The sequence below is a fragment of the Sminthopsis crassicaudata genome, chromosome 3 (genome assembly GCF_048593235.1).
Source record: "Sminthopsis crassicaudata isolate SCR6 chromosome 3, ASM4859323v1, whole genome shotgun sequence".
Taxonomy (NCBI): domain Eukaryota; kingdom Metazoa; phylum Chordata; class Mammalia; order Dasyuromorphia; family Dasyuridae; genus Sminthopsis; species Sminthopsis crassicaudata.
Window position 1 is genome coordinate 556,551,653 of NC_133619.1, and position 18,142 is coordinate 556,569,794.

The following is an 18,142-nucleotide window of genomic DNA, read 5'->3' on the forward strand; positions in this document are numbered from 1 at the left end:
AAAGATTGAAAAATTACTGACATTCTGTTAATAAATTATATAAAAATTTTCAAAATAATATCAAGGTTAGTGCATTTTGTCTTGGCCAAGTTTTTTCAAGATGTTTTCTTTGAATACATTAGACTTTTTTATCCTTTATTATTAATTTTATTAGAAAAATTGAAAGGAGAAATTTGGAGCACTGAATAAAAATTACAATTGTTATATTATTGAGCACAATTCCCTCTAAAAATTAAGATCTCATTAGTACACAAAGATATATCTAAATGCTCTTAACATAAAAATCTCTTTAAAAAATGCAAAATTCTCATGAAGCCTAATAGTGTACAAGAATTCAATAGCAACATGAAAGCATTTTAATCATCAAAATTAGACATATAATGGAAATAGTAAGGCACAGTATTCATATAACTGTTTAAGATGGCTATAACTTGGTGTTATTAAAATAATTTTGAAATTAAATCAACAAAATACCATTTGGAATAAAATTATCAAAGGAAAACTTTTTAAAAGCACCTGCTTGCTGCTGTTGAATCTTTGATTTTTTTTCCTTCCAAGGAGGCTAAATGTTGTTCCAAAGCATCAAGAAGACTGCTGGGAGCCTGAATAAAAAATGCAATCATTAAAAATTTCACAAATGAATAGGACTAACTAAACACAAATGACATATAACATGGCAAGATTGATCAAAATATAAATTACTCATTTATAAAGTATAGTTTCACTTATTGCCATAAAGAATTATCTTTTTTTTTTTTTTTTTAAGAGAAAAGCAAAGTTTATTGTACATTCTCGCGAGAAGGGCGTCCCACTCTTCGAGTAGACTGAGAGTCTTACATTCTAAACGCGAGGTGTACCCATGAAATTGAACTTGACCAATAAGTACATAGTTGCCCATATTTGGATGAAATAGGGAGATGTCATAGGAGGGGAAGGCAATGCCCTTTGCTCGAACTTCAGAGTCCTTCAGACCTACTCGAACTCTGAAGTAGATGAAGCCTTACTCGATTTTCACAACTGTCTTGAAAGATCTCACCTCATCTCATTCAGTCCCTCCTCTTATTTTGTACACTGAGATCTCTTCAAATTTTTGTAACATAATTTCACATTCCCTATGAATTCCTCACTTCCTTCTGGTTCCTGTTGGCCTTGGGCCACTGGCTCCACCCTTACCCTTTTAACAGCATCTATTTAACAGACCCTTCAGCTTTCTCTTCCAACCTGATCATTCCAGATGATGAGTTTTGGACAATTCTGGTTGTTAATCTCTTTTTTTTTTTTAATGGAAAAATAGCCATAGTCAGTGTTAAAACTTTAGTACTGGAAATGGCTCCCAAACAAGCTATGAAATCCATTTAAAATAGACATTAAGTTGGGATACCACATTAAACACATTAAGAATATACTGTATCTCTTATAAAAATCACATAATTACATATGGAGACCATGAATTATCCTTTGATAAAAAGTACCCCAGATTTACATCTCATCTAATAAATCAGAAAATCAAATCATCTCTATTGTTACCTCTTTTAAATAATTGTATATGATTCTAATATAGGTGATTCCCTATTGAGAGAAACTTTTCAGGCTACATGTTTACTTTATTAAATCTAATTTTTTAAAATAACCGATGAATCGATTGATAACCTGTAGTCTTATAGCCATTTTGTTAACTGATTATAAATACGATTTATAAAAGCCTGCATTTCCCCTTCTCCTATCTTCATCAAGGATGACCTGATACACAATTATTTCCCTTCAACTTTTTTTTCCCCCAAGATGATAAAGAAGCATGTGATGTTCTCTGCTTTTGGGGGAGAGGCAGGAGAAAGGAAATGCTAATCAAATTATTTTTCATGCTTTTGAAAAATTGCATTTTTTCAAAAATATTGAGAATTCCTCAAAGCTTTAAAAATTCTATCCATCTGGGACCATTTCCTTATCTCTTCAGAATCATATCCAATTATGACAGCTTATCTTGAGCTATTATGTTAAGAATCCAAACACAGAAGATTCCAATGTTCTTCATAGTAAAAAGGAAATTGTTATAAAAATTTTTACAAATCATCTATGTTGTCTTCCTTTCAGTTTATTCTTAATATTTTTACATAGTAAGTTTGTCCTTTATACTATAACATACTGAATATGTATGGGAATGCCTGCCATCTGGTGGGGGGGAGGTGGAGGGAAGGAGGGGAAAATTCTGAATACAAGGGAGTACAAGGGATAATTTTGTAAAAAATTACCTATGCATATGTACTGTCAAAAAAAATGTTATAATTATAAAATTAATTTAAAAAATTAGTTGAATCTTTTTATCAAGCTTTAAGTTGCTTTTTCTTTCGCTGCTTCTTGATTATTTTTTGAGGTAATGCAGCTTATTATATTCTTACATGATTCTCTGTAAGATTTTTCCAACAGGTTTATATTTTAACATGACATTGTCCTTCGCTATTGTCATCTTTCTTTCTCTCTTCCTGTAAGAAGATTAAACATTTGCTAGTTGAAGCTGTTTTTGATTCTTTTGATCCCTTCACCATAGTCAATAATTTATACTAAACTAAAAGAAATGTGTATATCCTTTCATCCTGTCAGTTCCTGGTTTTTTTTTTTTTAAACATAAAAATGGATCTGATTAAATTTGTTTTAACTGCACACTATTTTTATTTATTTTTGTTCTTTAGGTTAGTTGTATTTTACCTAATTTTCTTCTAGCAAGCTGGTGATGTGACTGCACACCACAACTAATCTGGAAATAATTGCAAGACAATAAGAATTATTTCTTTTATTAAAATGTAGTTGGTTTTTTGTTTTTTGTGTATGTGATTGTACTATTCCTAGTGACTAGCAAGGCATCTGGCACATACTGTCTTACAAACTGACTCAAACTATATTTGATATCCACCATGAGGCCCCAGTGTACTTTACTTTGGCTATTCTCATACCTTACTCTTAAATTTTCTCCCAACAATCACTTCCCCTCTTACCCTGACTTTAGTTTGTACAAAAGTTTTTCAATTTTATGTAATCAAAATATGGTAATATATTTTATATTACCTCTATCCTTCCTTGTTTTAGAATTCAACTACCCAGATTTAAAAGATAAAGAATCTGGTTCTCTTCTTTTTTATTGTCCTCCCCATGTACATCTTTGTGTACAAATCACCAAGTATTAAAGTATATACTAATTTAATTGAATAGTCTTAATAAGATCACCATACAATTTTTCTGCTTCTTTATATTCTGTAATTATTAGCAGTTAAATTGCAATTTCACAGTTTTTGAAAAGATTATAATTATATCTCCTAGATTTTCCTGATTTCCTCATTCTACTCCTCCCAAAAAGATATTATGGCAAAGAAGTTTTATTTTCTTAAGAGAAAAACATTTATATAAATCAACCAATATAACAAATCAGTATCAATCAATATAACCAATTAACACTGGGAGAAAAATTCTAAGCTCTCCGGTTTTCCCCCACAAATAAAACAAAATTATGGCTCAGGATAAACAAAGACTGTTAGAAAATAAAATAGGCCTAGTAATCACTGATCTCTCAAAGATTCAATCAAGAAATTCAATCTACATTATGTCAGCCATATTAATACTTTTAGCTGTATGTCTATGTATGTATAAATGCATGTGTATATATGTGTGTATATACAGATTTATGTATCTATCTATGTAAATAAGTATACATAAATATACCTATGCTTAATTGTAGCTTGGGGGTGGAGTGGGGAAGGAGAGAGGGGGAAATGAGAAGGTAAAAAAGACTAAAGTAAAAAGTGCACAGAAGGGAACAAAAGAATAACAGATAAGCAAAGACAGACAATCATGAATATACAATGTCTGCTATTATTATATATGCTTTCTTTAAATGGAAATTTTTGATACATATTTCAAATCATCTCTGATGTTCTGTTGAGCATGACAAATTTTTTTCTTTTTTCCATCTTTTTCTATTTTGTTTTACCTTATTTTATAGTTAGCTTAAAATAAATGAATTTTATTTAAAAGGAAAATATATGCATTGTTTCACAATTATAGACCAAAAAGTGGAGGGATAGAGGGAAAAGGGGGCTGTCTTCTCATATGAATAATAATAATAGGTAACATTTAGTGTTTATTATGTGCCAGGCACTGGACTTAGTGCTTTACTCATATACTCAACTCATTATCTCATTTGATTATTACAACAACCCTTCAAAGTAGCTGCTACTGTTATCCCTACTTAATGAATAAGGAAAGAGAAACAAAAAGATTGAGTGACTTGCTCAGGGTACACAGCTAGTAAGTGTTTTGAGGCCAAGTTTGAACTTAGGTCTTCCAGTCTCTAGGCCCAGTGCTCTATCCAGCACATCATTCAGCTGCCAAGTTAACATCATATAATAAGTCAGTATTATAAGTTGTAATATAATATGGCTTTGGTTACTTTGGAGCTGTTCTTCCCATTAGTCACCATACATATTTTATTTTGGCTCAACTTAACTTCACTTTGAATTAATTCATTTAAGTCTTTTCTCTGAATTCATCATATTATTTCTTTCAACACAAGATTACATTATATTCGTAAAGTACAATTTGTCACTTCTCAATTGATGGGCATCTCCTTTGTTTCCAGTTCTTTGCTACTACAAAAAAATTCTACTATAAATTTTTCAATGTTTTATAAGGCCTTATTTTGTCCATGACATCCTTGGGGTACATGCTTAGCAATGGAATCTCTAGGTGAAAGAATAAGGTCATTTAAATTACTTATTTGCATAATTCCAAATTGCTTTCCTTTATAATTATATTAATTATTAGCACCAACAATGATGTAGTCTCATATTGGTCTCTCCACAATCTCTACAAAATTGATTATTCCCTTCCTTTACCTCTATTTATTTATGGAGGATGTAGTAGTTTTGATTTGCATGTTTATTGTTAATGATTTGTAATATTCTTAGACATGGTTGTGTAATTTGCAATTCTGCTTTTGTGAACTACTTGCTCATATACTTTGACCACTTATATACTGGAGAAAGATTTTTGGTCTTATGTATTTCCGTGAGCTGTCTACATATTTTGGATATACAACTTTTATTGAGAAATTTGATACAAATATATTTTTCTCCCAACAATCACTTCCCCTCTTATCCTGACTTTAGTTTGTACAAAAGTTTTTCGATTTTATGTAATCAAAATTTGGTAATATTTTATATTACCTCTATCCTTCCTTGTTTAAGAATTCATCTCCTACCCACAGATTTAAAAGATAAAGAATCTGGTTCTCTTCTATTTTTTCTAATATGATGGTTAGTATTCATAGCACCAATTTTAAATTTATTATGGACTATGGTCTTTTTGCAAATAACTACTGAGCTGACTATAATTCACAATTAACAAACCTATCCACTGCAATCCTGCTTCTTCTTACCTTAGGATATTTGATAAAGCTAATTGTATCTCCTTTATCTGCTTTTCCAAGGAGAACTGGTGAGCCACTATTCCATTTAGTTGCATTTCCTTTTATATTTTGATTTTTATTAGTAGGAAGAATACAAGACTGCTGATTCAATTCCTCCAATATATTACCTGATCACTAGATAAGGATCTCATACTGGGAATATTGACAACTAATTGAATATTTGTAGATGGGCTAAATTTTGGAAAACTGCTACTTCAATTTTTACAAAAGATAGCAATTTTTACATTGAGGTATAATTTCAAAAAACAGTGAATTCAATAGAATCAGAAGACTTGAGTTTACACTCCAGATCTGAATTTATTAATTAAGTGACCCTGGAAAAATTATCTCAGAATCTTAGTTTCCTCATCTGTAAGATAAGGAATAATAATTTTTAAAAATACTTTCATTCCCTACTTAAGCTGAATCAGGAAACTACAAATTATGAATTGATATATATATATATATATATATATATATATATATATATATATATATATATATATATATATATATATATATATATATATATATATATATATATAGGACTATTTTTTAAAAAGCAAACGCTGTGAAACAATGTAAGTTTGTCAAGAATAGCTTCTTGCTGGGGCAGCAGCTGGATAGAGCACCAGCCTTGAATTCAGGAGGACCTGAGTTCAAATTAGGTCTCAGACACTTAACACTTCCTAGCTATGTGACCCTGGGCAAGTCACTTAACCCCAGCCTCAGAAAAAAAAAAAAAAAAAAAAAAAAAAAAGAATAGCTTCTTGGAGAGGCAGGATAAGGGGAAAGAAGTAGCTTAATAGGAGAAGACCAAGATTCAAGGTACCTAATGACTGAGTGAGCCTAGCTAAATCATTTAATGTCTCAATGCTCCAGAAAAGACAATAAGATGCAGACCCACTGCTGATTTACATTTGTAGCAGGAAGTTTCCTATGTTACAGAAATCACAGGTATAGGCAAAGTATTTTTAGTATACACTATATTTTTAGAATATACTATATACAATGTTCACTCACATACCCTAAAACTAGGTCCAAAGATTTATTAGAGATAGGGACCTAAGAACAACTTTAAAAACATAACACTCAGTAAGACACTAAAACTTTTCACTAATATTTGTGCCTTCTACTGTACTACACCAAAAACAAGACTTCAGTATCTACCATGCCTTCAATACAAGCACAACCTTTCTCTTCATTGTTGCTACCTATACTAACAGAGAATCCTCACAATAACATTAAAAGATTTGGACTATAATAAAATAAAATCATCAAGTAGATCAACTGCTATTTAGATGAATAAGCATACATGAACACATTTACTGCAGATTTTTTTTCCCTTGAGCTAATAAAGAAAAAATACTAGACTGTAACACAGCAAAATTCTGAACTGATAGAACCTCAACTTAAAATGTTAGTCATTACGATCAGGTTTTCTTCTTCTAACTTTCATACCACTCAAAATGCAAAAAACAATTTAAAAAAAAATGATAAAACTTAGTACAAAAGCACCAGCTGATTATCAAGATTCTAATAACAAAGTTAATTTCCTGCTATTTTTAAACATTTGTGTATCATGTATCATTAGGTAACCGAGTAGCCAACCAAAGGAAATAAATAAATAATAAGATTAAATTAAGATGCATATTATAGGTAAATGTATACATGTTAAATGGATGTGGCTATAAAACCATACATGCTTTAATCATAGGGATAATTAATTTTTTGATCTACAAACAGCAAATCTCAATCATCCTCATGGTAAGGAAGTAATTTATTCTTCAATTGAAGTCTTGTTAATAGCACAGGACAGACAAAATCATGGCTGGCCAATACACATACCAGAATTCTTGTCTTTCAAATTTGCTTGTCCGTATGTTATTGTATAGATTGATCATGTTCTCCTTATTTCATTCTGTACAAATTCATAAAGTGTTTCCCATCTTTCTCTGAAATCATCCCTTTGTGATTTGTTAGGGCATTCCATAACATTCATATCTCATGATTTATTTACCTATTACTCAATTAATGCATACTGCTTAGCCTTTTTTTGAGGAGGAGTGATTAGTTCCTGTCCCATTAATAATATTATGGGAAATTTTCCAGAGGAAAAGGATGTGGTAAATTCTTTCCCTCCTTACAACTCAAATTGAAATAAAGGAAAATGTGGTCATAGCTCAATGGGCTCCAAATACCTGGCGCTCTTTAACCTGGCTCTCTGAGCCAAGCGGATGGATAGCCCAAAGAGGTAAGAGTTTGGTAGTGAACACTGGGTCTTCTGACCCGGTGTTCACTAGGAAACCAACAAGTCAGGGCATCAATGTGAGTAGGTATAACAAAGGCTTTTAAGATTACATGTGGCTGTTCTTGAGCGTGCTACCAGTTATTAAACTATAGATTCAAGAGATAGTGGCCAGAGACCTTTGAAGAATTGCAACAAATTCAATTCAACATAGATTTATAAAGTGTCAAAGAAAAACACAAAGTTCAGATAAGATGCAGTTCCTGCCCTCACAAAGCACATAGTCTACTAGGATATTGAGAAGCCAAATAACTATAATACTATAAGCAGAAAAAGTGCAAGCAAAATGCTCCATGAATTCTTGAAGAAAATCATCACAGAAGGAGAGCTTCATGAAAAAGGCCAGACTGGAGCTGAGTTTTTAAAAGAATGAGAAAACATTCAACAATTTTACCAAATAAAAACTATAAGCTATTTTAAAAATTTTAAAATAACTATAACAACACTTTAAAGCAGAGTGTCATAAAAAACAACAACAATGCATTATATATTGCCTCCTAATATTTTTTGGTATAAACTACTATATTTTTTACATTTAAAATAAATTTTATTGATATCTTTTGTTTTGTTTATAGGATTTCACTTCCAACATCCTTCTTCTCCTAGTTAGCCATCCTAACAAATAAAAATTTTATAATGGAAAGACAAAATATGTTTTCAAAGTATTCAGCCTCCAAATAATATATTCAAAATACATTCTATAAGAAAAATACTATGTTCTTACTGATATCTTAATCCAACTTCTTAAAGGCTAAATTCTCCCCAGAATTGGAGTTAGTTAAAGCAAATAGGAAATGACACTGTGAAATTAAGTTCTTAAACTCAGGACAAATTCTGTTAGGGTTAGCAAATGCAGAGGACAGTCTATTAAGGAACAGTTGTATAGCTAGTCTGAGGGTGGGTATGAAGTCTGACATACATATTTGTAGCAATGGCCATAAATCTCTTTACTCCCTAGAAGAAGGTATGAGAGGAGAAGTGGCACAATAGATAGTCTGAGGGAGGCAAATTTCTTTCAGAGGCTACACAAAATGGAACTCAGGAATGGTGGGCAAGGACTCAGTAAATGAACTAGCACAAGTCCAGACTAGAGGACCATCCACAGAAAGGGAGAAAACCCCAAAAGTTCCATCATGTCAGTGTCCTGGGGAAAATGCTCTAGTTACACCATCTTAGTGATGGCTTTACAAAATACTGTATAATTTTATTCATTTTTTAAATAATGTAGTAAGATTTTTCTGCATGATTCCTCTTACTTTCTTCTTTCCATGAAGTCTTTTCAATTCCCCTTCACTGCAGTTTTGTATACTCTATAATAAAAGTATATATTATCCTTCAAAAAACAAACAAAAAACCCCAGCATATTACCTGTGAAAGATCTGGTATATCGCCTCTGTCAATACCAACTTGCTGTAAGAAGAAAAAGCATGATATTTAAATCAACTTTTTATATGTGCAAGTAAAACTACTAGAAATTGGCATTTATTCAAAATTATCACGACTACAACAGTATGTGGTATAGTGGGGAAAAAGTTCTATACTTATAATTAAACCTGGGCTCACAGTCTTGATTCTGACAATAACTACATGGGCAAATTGCTTTTTCTGAGCCTGCTTTCTCACCTAGAAAATAGGCAATAATACTTGTACTACTTAAAACTTTACTAGAGGTTTATGAGGAAAGCATTTTGTAAACTCTAAATTTGATACATATATTATTTTTATACACACACACATAAATATATATATATATATACACACACATACATATATGAGAATGTTTTTATTAAAATATCAATATTACAGAAGTACAGATAAAAAGAAAAATGATCTCAAAAAATAGATTTACAGAATTTGTTATTTATAGTTATTGACTACTTTTTAGCAACTAAATGTTTTCAGTTATCTGAGAAAGAATATCAGGACTAGAATCACATTCACAAGTGCCCATCAACCCTACCTACACTGGTATTTGCAATTATATTATATTCCAAATATATAATACAACAAATCCAGTCTCATATATGCCACATGTTGATCATAATAATGAAGATAATTCACACTTTTATCATGCTTAAGAGATTTTTAAGATACTTTGCTTAAAATAATTCTGTAAATATAAATATTAGAATAAGAAAAAAGTAACTTCTTTCAACCAAGAAAAGCAGGAAAAATTATTAAGGAGCCCAGTGATTTCCCACTCAAAAGTATCAAGTAATTTAATATTATTTGCACCAATGGGATTCAAAGTTGTTCTACAAAGTTATGTGGTTATGCATGGTACTTGCAATGAAGTCTATCTAAGAACAATCAAGTACATAGGTTCAATTTCACACAGGCAGAAGTCTAAAACACCTGCATGAAACCTGAGTAACCTGCTTGATCATAGTCTGAACCTTTAGACAACACAATTTAAAGGGTTATGTTAAATTATAGATAATTTTACCTCTGCCACTTTTAGGAACTCAGAGATCCTTGTCATTCTAGTCAAAAACTTCTTATAGATGTCAAGGCCTTCTTTGCATTGGTTCTTTTTCATATCAAAATATTTTTCTGTGAAAGAAAAAAGCTATTTCATAACTTTAACCAAAATGAATATAAGAATTCTGTTTCAATTTATAACTTTATTAACACATTCCAGGGTGAACTTCCAAAACAGTAAAAGAAGCTTTTCAAAAATACCATATATATATTTAACGTACTTCAAACTAGTTTTCATAAGCTTTTTGGCTTAAGTCAAGTTATTCCACTTCTTGGCAATAGAAAAATAAGTCTATCTTATTCATTTTTGTACCATTCCTTAAAATATACCTATGTGTGCACATAACTTGAAATCCCAAATCGGGACAAAAATTAAAATTAAATTAAATTTTTAAAAATTAAAAATTAAAATTTTCTTTCCAGAGTATGAAAGTGACCCCATGTTCTTGAAAGCTGTGCCAACAGAATTTATAAATTTCAGAAAGTTATACCCCTGCTGGTCTTTTCTTGCTTCGTTCACATTGAAAGAAAAAAGCCCCATTTTAGGAAAGTCGTTTCTAGGTTGGACAGTGTGCAGGGGAAGGGAAAAATGGTGACAAAAGGCCTCACGATCCTGCCACTAAAAGATACTATGAAGGAAATGGGAATGTTTGGTCAGCCTGATGAAGGCTCAGAGGGAACAATGTTGGATGTGTTCAAATATGTGAAGAATTTTTATAGAGAAGAGAAACAAAATTTGTTCCGTCTAATCTGAGACCAATAAAGAGAAGATTTACATGGATTGTGAACAAAAACTATTTTAACAATTAGAGCTATCCAAAATTGGAATAGGCTTTCTTGGTTGATAATGTATTTCCTCTGCCTTAGAAGTATTCAAGTAAGAGCTAGATAACATGTGTTGGGTCTGTTGTAAGAGAGGATTCTTATTAAGAGATGAAATAGATTTTATTGCTTTTGGGTTCCTTTCCACAAAGATTTTATACATGGCCTACCAATGCTGTCTGCAACTATTTTGTAAATTACTGACAGTTTAAGAAAGTCATCTGAGGCAGTGAGACTAACTTGCCTAGAGTCACAGAGCAAACAGGAGTAGACTTTGACTCTGGTGTTTCTTGATTATGAGGTCTGGCCTCTACTATGCTATGATGTCTCACAAATTTCCTACCCTTTTAAAATCTACTGGGAAAGCACATTTCAGATGTAAAAAGTATAAGAACAAGACTTCAGCTCTACAAAGTACAATTAAACCATTTTGTTCAGTAGTATAGGGGAATAATTCACTCCTATAGACCTCAGAATTTCAAATGTCTTTGGGAAGGAATAAATAAGAAACTGGTTAAATCTTTACCAGAATAATAATCTTCTAGAAGATGTAGTCTTTGTTCAAAGACTTTCAGTAAGAAGGAACCCTCTAAGTGTAAAAAAGGTCTCCCCATCTTTTATAAAGTTAAATGTTAGCAAAGTATTCCTTACAACAAGAGTATAAACTTCTCTGAAGCTATTAACCTTGTGAGCCAAAAATAGGTATAATTTCCTAATTCCTTCAAATTCCTTCAGAAGAGCCCATACCGTGCCCATTAAATTTTCTTCTTTCAGTTATATACACCCCATTTCTTCAGTCATATAGCATTATTATGGTTGACTTTTTAAAAATTAAATTTATTCAATATCCTTTCTAAAATGTGCTACTTTAGAAAAAAATTCTCTACATACAGTCTGACTAAAGGCAAGAAAGCAATGTTATCACTTAATTTATTTATCATAGATATGGCTCTCTTAAGCCTAACACATTAGCTTTTTTGAATGATCATATCATATTTTTAGCTGATATAGAGCATGTAGTGCACTAAACTTTCTCTGTGTTAGACTTTATATTTATCCTCATTAAATTTTTATCCTATTAGATAGATAGTCCAATATTCTAGCTTATCAAGATGTTTTTTTAAATCCTGTCATCCAGTGTTAAAGTTTTCAGCTTTGGGTCAACTATAAACCTTGTACGTATTGTACCTACACCTTGATACAGGTCACAGTGCTAAGAAGAAAGGTTCAAATCCAAAGGTCATTTCTCAATACTCATTCTTCCTGACTGCTCCATGCAACTTTGACCTTCACACATCCTTAATATATTCTTGATACTCTTCCATCAAGAAACCATTCTCTTGCTTCTCCTACTATCAGATCACTCCTCAGTCTCCATTGCAAGTTCCTCATCTAGATTATACTCTCTAACTATAAGGGTTCCACAGCGTTGTGGCCTAGAACCTCTTCTCTTCTCCCTCCCTCTCACTAGAGTGATCTCATCATCACTCATAGATTTTAATCACCATCTGTAGTATAATGATTCTCAGATATATCTATTCTGCTCTAACTTCTCTATTATTGACCTCCAATCTCACACTTCCAACCACTTTTCAGACATCTTGAATTCAACATTATCTTTATCAAATTTTGCCCTCCCCCCACTTCCCTATTACTCCCAAGATGAATACCATCTTCCTAGTCTTTCAAGGTTATAAGGTAGGGATCATCCTTAATTTCCTTACAATTTTTCAAAGCCTCCGGTATTCCATAGCCAATCTGTTGCCTCGGCTTGTTAATTAACATTATGACATCCTGTGACTATGCCTCCTTCACTGCTCTAAGACTGTTTCGATATCCTTCTAGTAGGTCTTCCTGCCTTAAGTCTCTCCCATTGTATCCTCCATTTACACGCCAAAGTAATTTTCAGTGCAGGTATGACCATGTCACCTCTTTCCCCTCCCTCAATAAACTTCAGTGGCTCTCAACACCTGGGAGATCCAGTTGCAAAATCCTATTTGACATTCAAAGCCCATCTTAACCTAGGCCGGTCCGACCAACCATATCTTCTTTCATCTTATAGTCTTCTATGTATTTTTCAATCTAATGACACTGCCTTGCTCGCTGCTCTACAAACCTGGCTCTGTACTCCCCATGTTTAGAATATTCTCATTCCTCTGCCTATTGTCTCTCCTATTAGATTGTAACCTCCTTGAGGGTAGAGAGAATCTTTTGCACTTTTTCTTTTGTAAGCACATTGTACGCAATGACTGATAAAAGAAGAGATCTCTGGAGCTGCTTACCTAAACTTTTTTTCCCAAACAGACACTGAATCAGCAATGGTTATACATTTAATCAAAGTCATTAAAGTAAATGTATGTAAATAGAAGCAGATATTTTATTTTGTATAGCTAGTTACTAATTAGTACAAATAACGAATCCCCTGAATCACTCAATTTTAATTCACACTTTTTGAAGTTAGAATTGTGTAAAATGTGATCATTGGTCTAGCTTAATAGAAATACAGAGTTTGAATTTTAATAATAGTCTTGCTTTAGAAGATAAATTCAATATCTGCAGCTTTTACTTTCCTGTAGAAAGCAAAAAAAATCTAATGGTGTTTTTGAAAAGAATAATAATTTTAAAGATAATAGTAGTTTTTAAAATGTCATCATTTTTAGTTAACATGTTTTGTTATTATTAAAGTTGTTTTTATATTTATATGAAGTTAATGTTTTCTTGAAAACAGTATAAAAAGAATTACATAGAATGTACCTTCTTGCCACTTTTATAAAATAATGTTTTAAAATAATTTTATAACATTATTTTAAGTAAGGGGAGGGAGAGAAGTAAAATTAATTAGTCTAAATGTATAAAAGTTTCAAAAAGAAAAGGTTTTCATACCAAAAATTCTTGGATTTTACAAAATGAAATTCTTTTAATAAAATTGCAAAATAATACTTATTTAACAAAGGAATTCATAAGAATAAATAATTTACAAAAGCACAAAGACCCCCTTTCCATATTGATTTGATAAATTAGCAAGTTAATTAAGAGACTGAAGGCATATATAAATCACAAAAAATTCATGTGAACACTTGAAATATATCTAAAAAATACTTTCAAATGATCACTTCAATCAGCATCATTCATCCTAACTTTCAAGACAGGGTAAGAAAAATTAGAGAAATATTTACCCAAGAGATTGATAATTCCTTCATTATATGCTGCAAAGAGTCTAATGGCATCTTTGAAAAGGAGCATGAAGGCAGCATTTATTACTCCATTTGTAAGTTCATTGCTATTAACCTGGAGAAAAAAAAACAAGAAAACATCCAATAAAAAGCTGTCTTAGATAAAAAGCATCACTTCATTACATATTTTTGAGGTATATTTTACATATTATACATCTAAGTGGTCAGAAAAATGTAAAAAAAAAATAAGTACATAATGTTTGTATACACACACACACTCGATTAGAAATATCAAAGAAAAAAAGAAAATTCATAAATAACAGAATATTTGTCATAGCACTTTTGTAGTAGCAAAGAACTAGGAATAAGTACATATCCACTGGGAAATAGCTGAAATAGTATAGCATACAAATGTATAAAATGTTGTTGTACCACAAGAAATAATATGAACAACTCTGAGGAACTATATCACACACTTATTATTTGGGCTAATATGACAGAAAAGGAAAGATATAGATGGAGAAGATGTAGAAAAGTAGGGACACTAAAGCACCATTGATGGAGTTGTAAACTGATCTAACAATTAGATAAATTTGTAATATGCCTAAAAAGCTATAAAATTGTGCATTCCTGTTGACCCAGTAATGCCCCATTAGGTCTGTATTCCAAAGAGATCAAAGAAAAAATATATACAAAAATATTTGTAAAATTTCTTTTCATGGTGACAAAGAATTGGATATTGAGGGGATGCTCATCAACTGGCAAATTGCTGAACAGTTGTGGTGTATGATTGTAATGGAATACTATTGCTATAAGAAATGACATGCAGGATAAGTTCAGAAAAACTTGGAAAGATTTAAAACTAATACAAAATTCCAAGTTTTTGTACTAATACAAAGTAAAATGAAAAGAACCAGGAGAATAGTGCACACAGTAATAGCAATACTGTAATGACGATCAACTGCAAATGACTTAGCCATTCTGATCAACACAATGACCTAAGACAATTCAGAAAATCATATGTTGAAAAATATTATTCACCTCTAGAGAAAGAACTGATAGGAGTCTCTAAGAGTAGACTGAAGTATAGTTTTTTTCAACTTTATTTCTCTTGCCCTTTTTCTGCAATAAGTCTAATATGGAAATGTTTTACATGATTTCATATGATATCACATTTCTTGCCTTCTCAATGGGAAGTGGAGGAAGACAAGCAAGGAGGAAGAGAAAATTCCAACCTCAATTAAAAAAAAAAAAATCAGTGTTAAAAATGACAATTCTACCTAAATTAACCTACTTATTCAGTGCCAAAACCAAATTGCTAAAAAAAAAAAAAAAATTACCTCATAGAGCTAGAAAAAAATAACAAAATTCATCTGGAAGAACAAAAGATCAAGTATATCAAGGGAATTAATGGGAAAAAAAAAAAAAAGCAAATAAAGGTAGCCTAGTCATACCAGACCTAAAACTTTATTATAAGCGGCAATCATCAAAAACCATTTGGTATTGACTAAGAAATAGAACAGTGGATCAGCAGAATAGTTTAGGTATATAAGACACAATAGCCAATGACTATAGTAATCTAGTCTCTGACAAACCCAAGACTCCAGCTTCTGAGATAGGAACTCACTATTTGACAAAAACTGGGAAAATTGGAAAATAGCATGACAGAAACTAGACTTTAACTAATATTTAATATCCTATACTAAGATAAGATTGAAACGGGTCCATGGTTTAGACATGGAAGTGATACTATAAGCAAATGAGTAGAGCAAGGGATAGATCTGTGAAGAAGAGAGAAATTTATGACTAAAGAATGGTCATGAAATGCAAAATGGATAACTTTGATAATAGCAAATTTAAAAGTTTTTGCATAAGCCAAGATTAGAAGTGTTTGTTTTGTTTTTTTTTTTTTTTTTTACAGCAGTGTTTCTGATAAAGGCCTCATTTCTATATAGAGAACTGACTCAAAAATCAATGTTAAAAAAAGTAATTAAAAAATAATTTCAACTTCAAAGAGGAATGGAAAGACAATATAAACTGCTGCAAAATAAAGTAGGATCACGAAAACAATATGTACAAGGACCAAAATGTAAATGCAAAGAATAATAACAAAAATTCAAAACTCAACACTGTAATTATAATGACCTAACCTGGCCCTGGGGGGAAAAAGAGAAAATATGAAAATATTCCTTCTTTTCTTTTCTTACCAAGCTACAAATCATTCTCAATGAGTATAGCTGAATGTTGGAGGGGATGTGGGAAAACTGGACACTGATGCATTGTGGGTGGAATTGTGAACAAATCCAATCATTCTGGAGAACAAAAAGTTATCAAACTGTACAAACCCTTTGATCCAGCAGTGTTACTACTGGGTTTATATGCCAAAGAGATCTTAAAGGGAAAGGAACCTGTACGTGCAAAAATGTTTGTGGCCAGCCCTTTTTGTAGAGGCTAGAAACTGGAAATTGGATGCCCATGAATTGGAGAATGGCTGAATAAGTTGTGGTATATGAATAATATAGAATATTATTCGGTAAGAAATGACCAGCAGGATGACTTCAGAAAGGCCTGGAGAGACTTACATGAACTGATGCTGAGTGAAATGAGCAGGTCCAGGAGATCATTATACACTTCAACAACAAAACTATATATGATGATCAATTCTGATGGACATGGCTCTCTTCAACAATGAGATGAACCAATTCAGTTCCATTTGTTCAATAATGAAGAGAACCAGCTATTCCCAGTGAAATAACTATGGGAAATGAGTATGAACCACAACACAGCATTTCTATTCCCTCTATTTTTATCCACTTGCATTTTTGATTTCCTTATCAGGTTATTTTTACCTTATTTCTAAGTCCGATTTTTCTTGTGCAGCAAAATAACTGTATGGCTATGTATACATATATTGCATTTAACATATACTTTAATATATTTAACATGTATTGGTCTACCTACCATCTAGAGGAGGGGGTGAGGGGAAGAAGAATAATAGTTGGAACAGAAGATTTTGCAAGGGTCAATGCTGAAAAATCACACATGCATATATCTTGTAAATAAAAAAGCTATAATAAAAAAAATGCTAACCCAAAGTGATAAACATATACAAAAATTTTTAGAAGGTCAAAATCATAGCTAACTTTTTTTGTTTTTTTCATGGAGAAAGCTGGAATTAAGTGAATTGCTTGGTGTCTGAGGCCATACTTGAACTCAGGTCCTCCTGACCCGAGAGCTGGTGCTTCATCTACTATGCCCCTTTGCTGTCCCCATAGCCAAGTATTTTCAATTTAAAACTAAACAGTCCACAGTGGTAATATTATGTATCTTCCAAATAGGACACTAAAAAGAAATCATCATCTTATATCCCTTGCAATCCATAAATCCTCATATTCCCTGCAGTAAATTCTGAAAATTTAAGACAGCATGCTCACAAAAGAATGTGGAAAAAGTCTTCAGCTGGTTGAGGACAGTAGTAAATTGCCTCAAACCTACCTAGAAAATTATCCCACACTGTACTATGCTATGAATACAGAGAGAATACTATTTTTAACTTTATTGTCCCAAATAGGAATGCAATGTTCACATCTGTACATTTCAGAGACAGCATTCTATGCAGTCTTACAGGTTACTGATCAAGGGATGCAAAAACACCATCCATATCTTCCCTGAGTATCTCTCCTTATACCAAGTATATCTCTTCCTTCTATCCCTTTCCATTATGAAGTTAGAATTATGACTCTGATATCTGATTAGCTGTCAGATAAGGGTTATCTGGTACATAAAGCGATTAATATAAATAATAACATAGACTAATCAAATTCCTTAACCATTATCTTCTCTTCTAATCTAATGAACAGTATCCAAAGGATGGATGGCAACAGTTATTATTCCAAAATTCAA

The 18,142-nt window shown here is 31.8% G+C and overlaps 1 protein-coding gene across 22 annotated transcripts in view; it reads right to left on the reverse strand.

Annotated features, from left to right (window-relative positions):
• Positions 1–18,142, reverse strand: part of PICALM (phosphatidylinositol binding clathrin assembly protein) — a 124,704-nt gene that overhangs the window by 54,412 nt on the left and 52,150 nt on the right. For all 22 annotated transcript variants that reach the window (XM_074304657.1, XM_074304655.1, XM_074304660.1 and 19 more), the window contains exons 6-9: positions 14,243–14,354; positions 10,210–10,316; positions 9,132–9,173; positions 517–602 (exon numbers count right to left, since the gene is read on the reverse strand). In XM_074304657.1, coding sequence (XP_074160758.1) covers positions 517–602; positions 9,132–9,173; positions 10,210–10,316; positions 14,243–14,354 — 347 coding nt within the window. The remainder of the gene's footprint in view (positions 1–516; positions 603–9,131; positions 9,174–10,209; positions 10,317–14,242; positions 14,355–18,142) is intronic.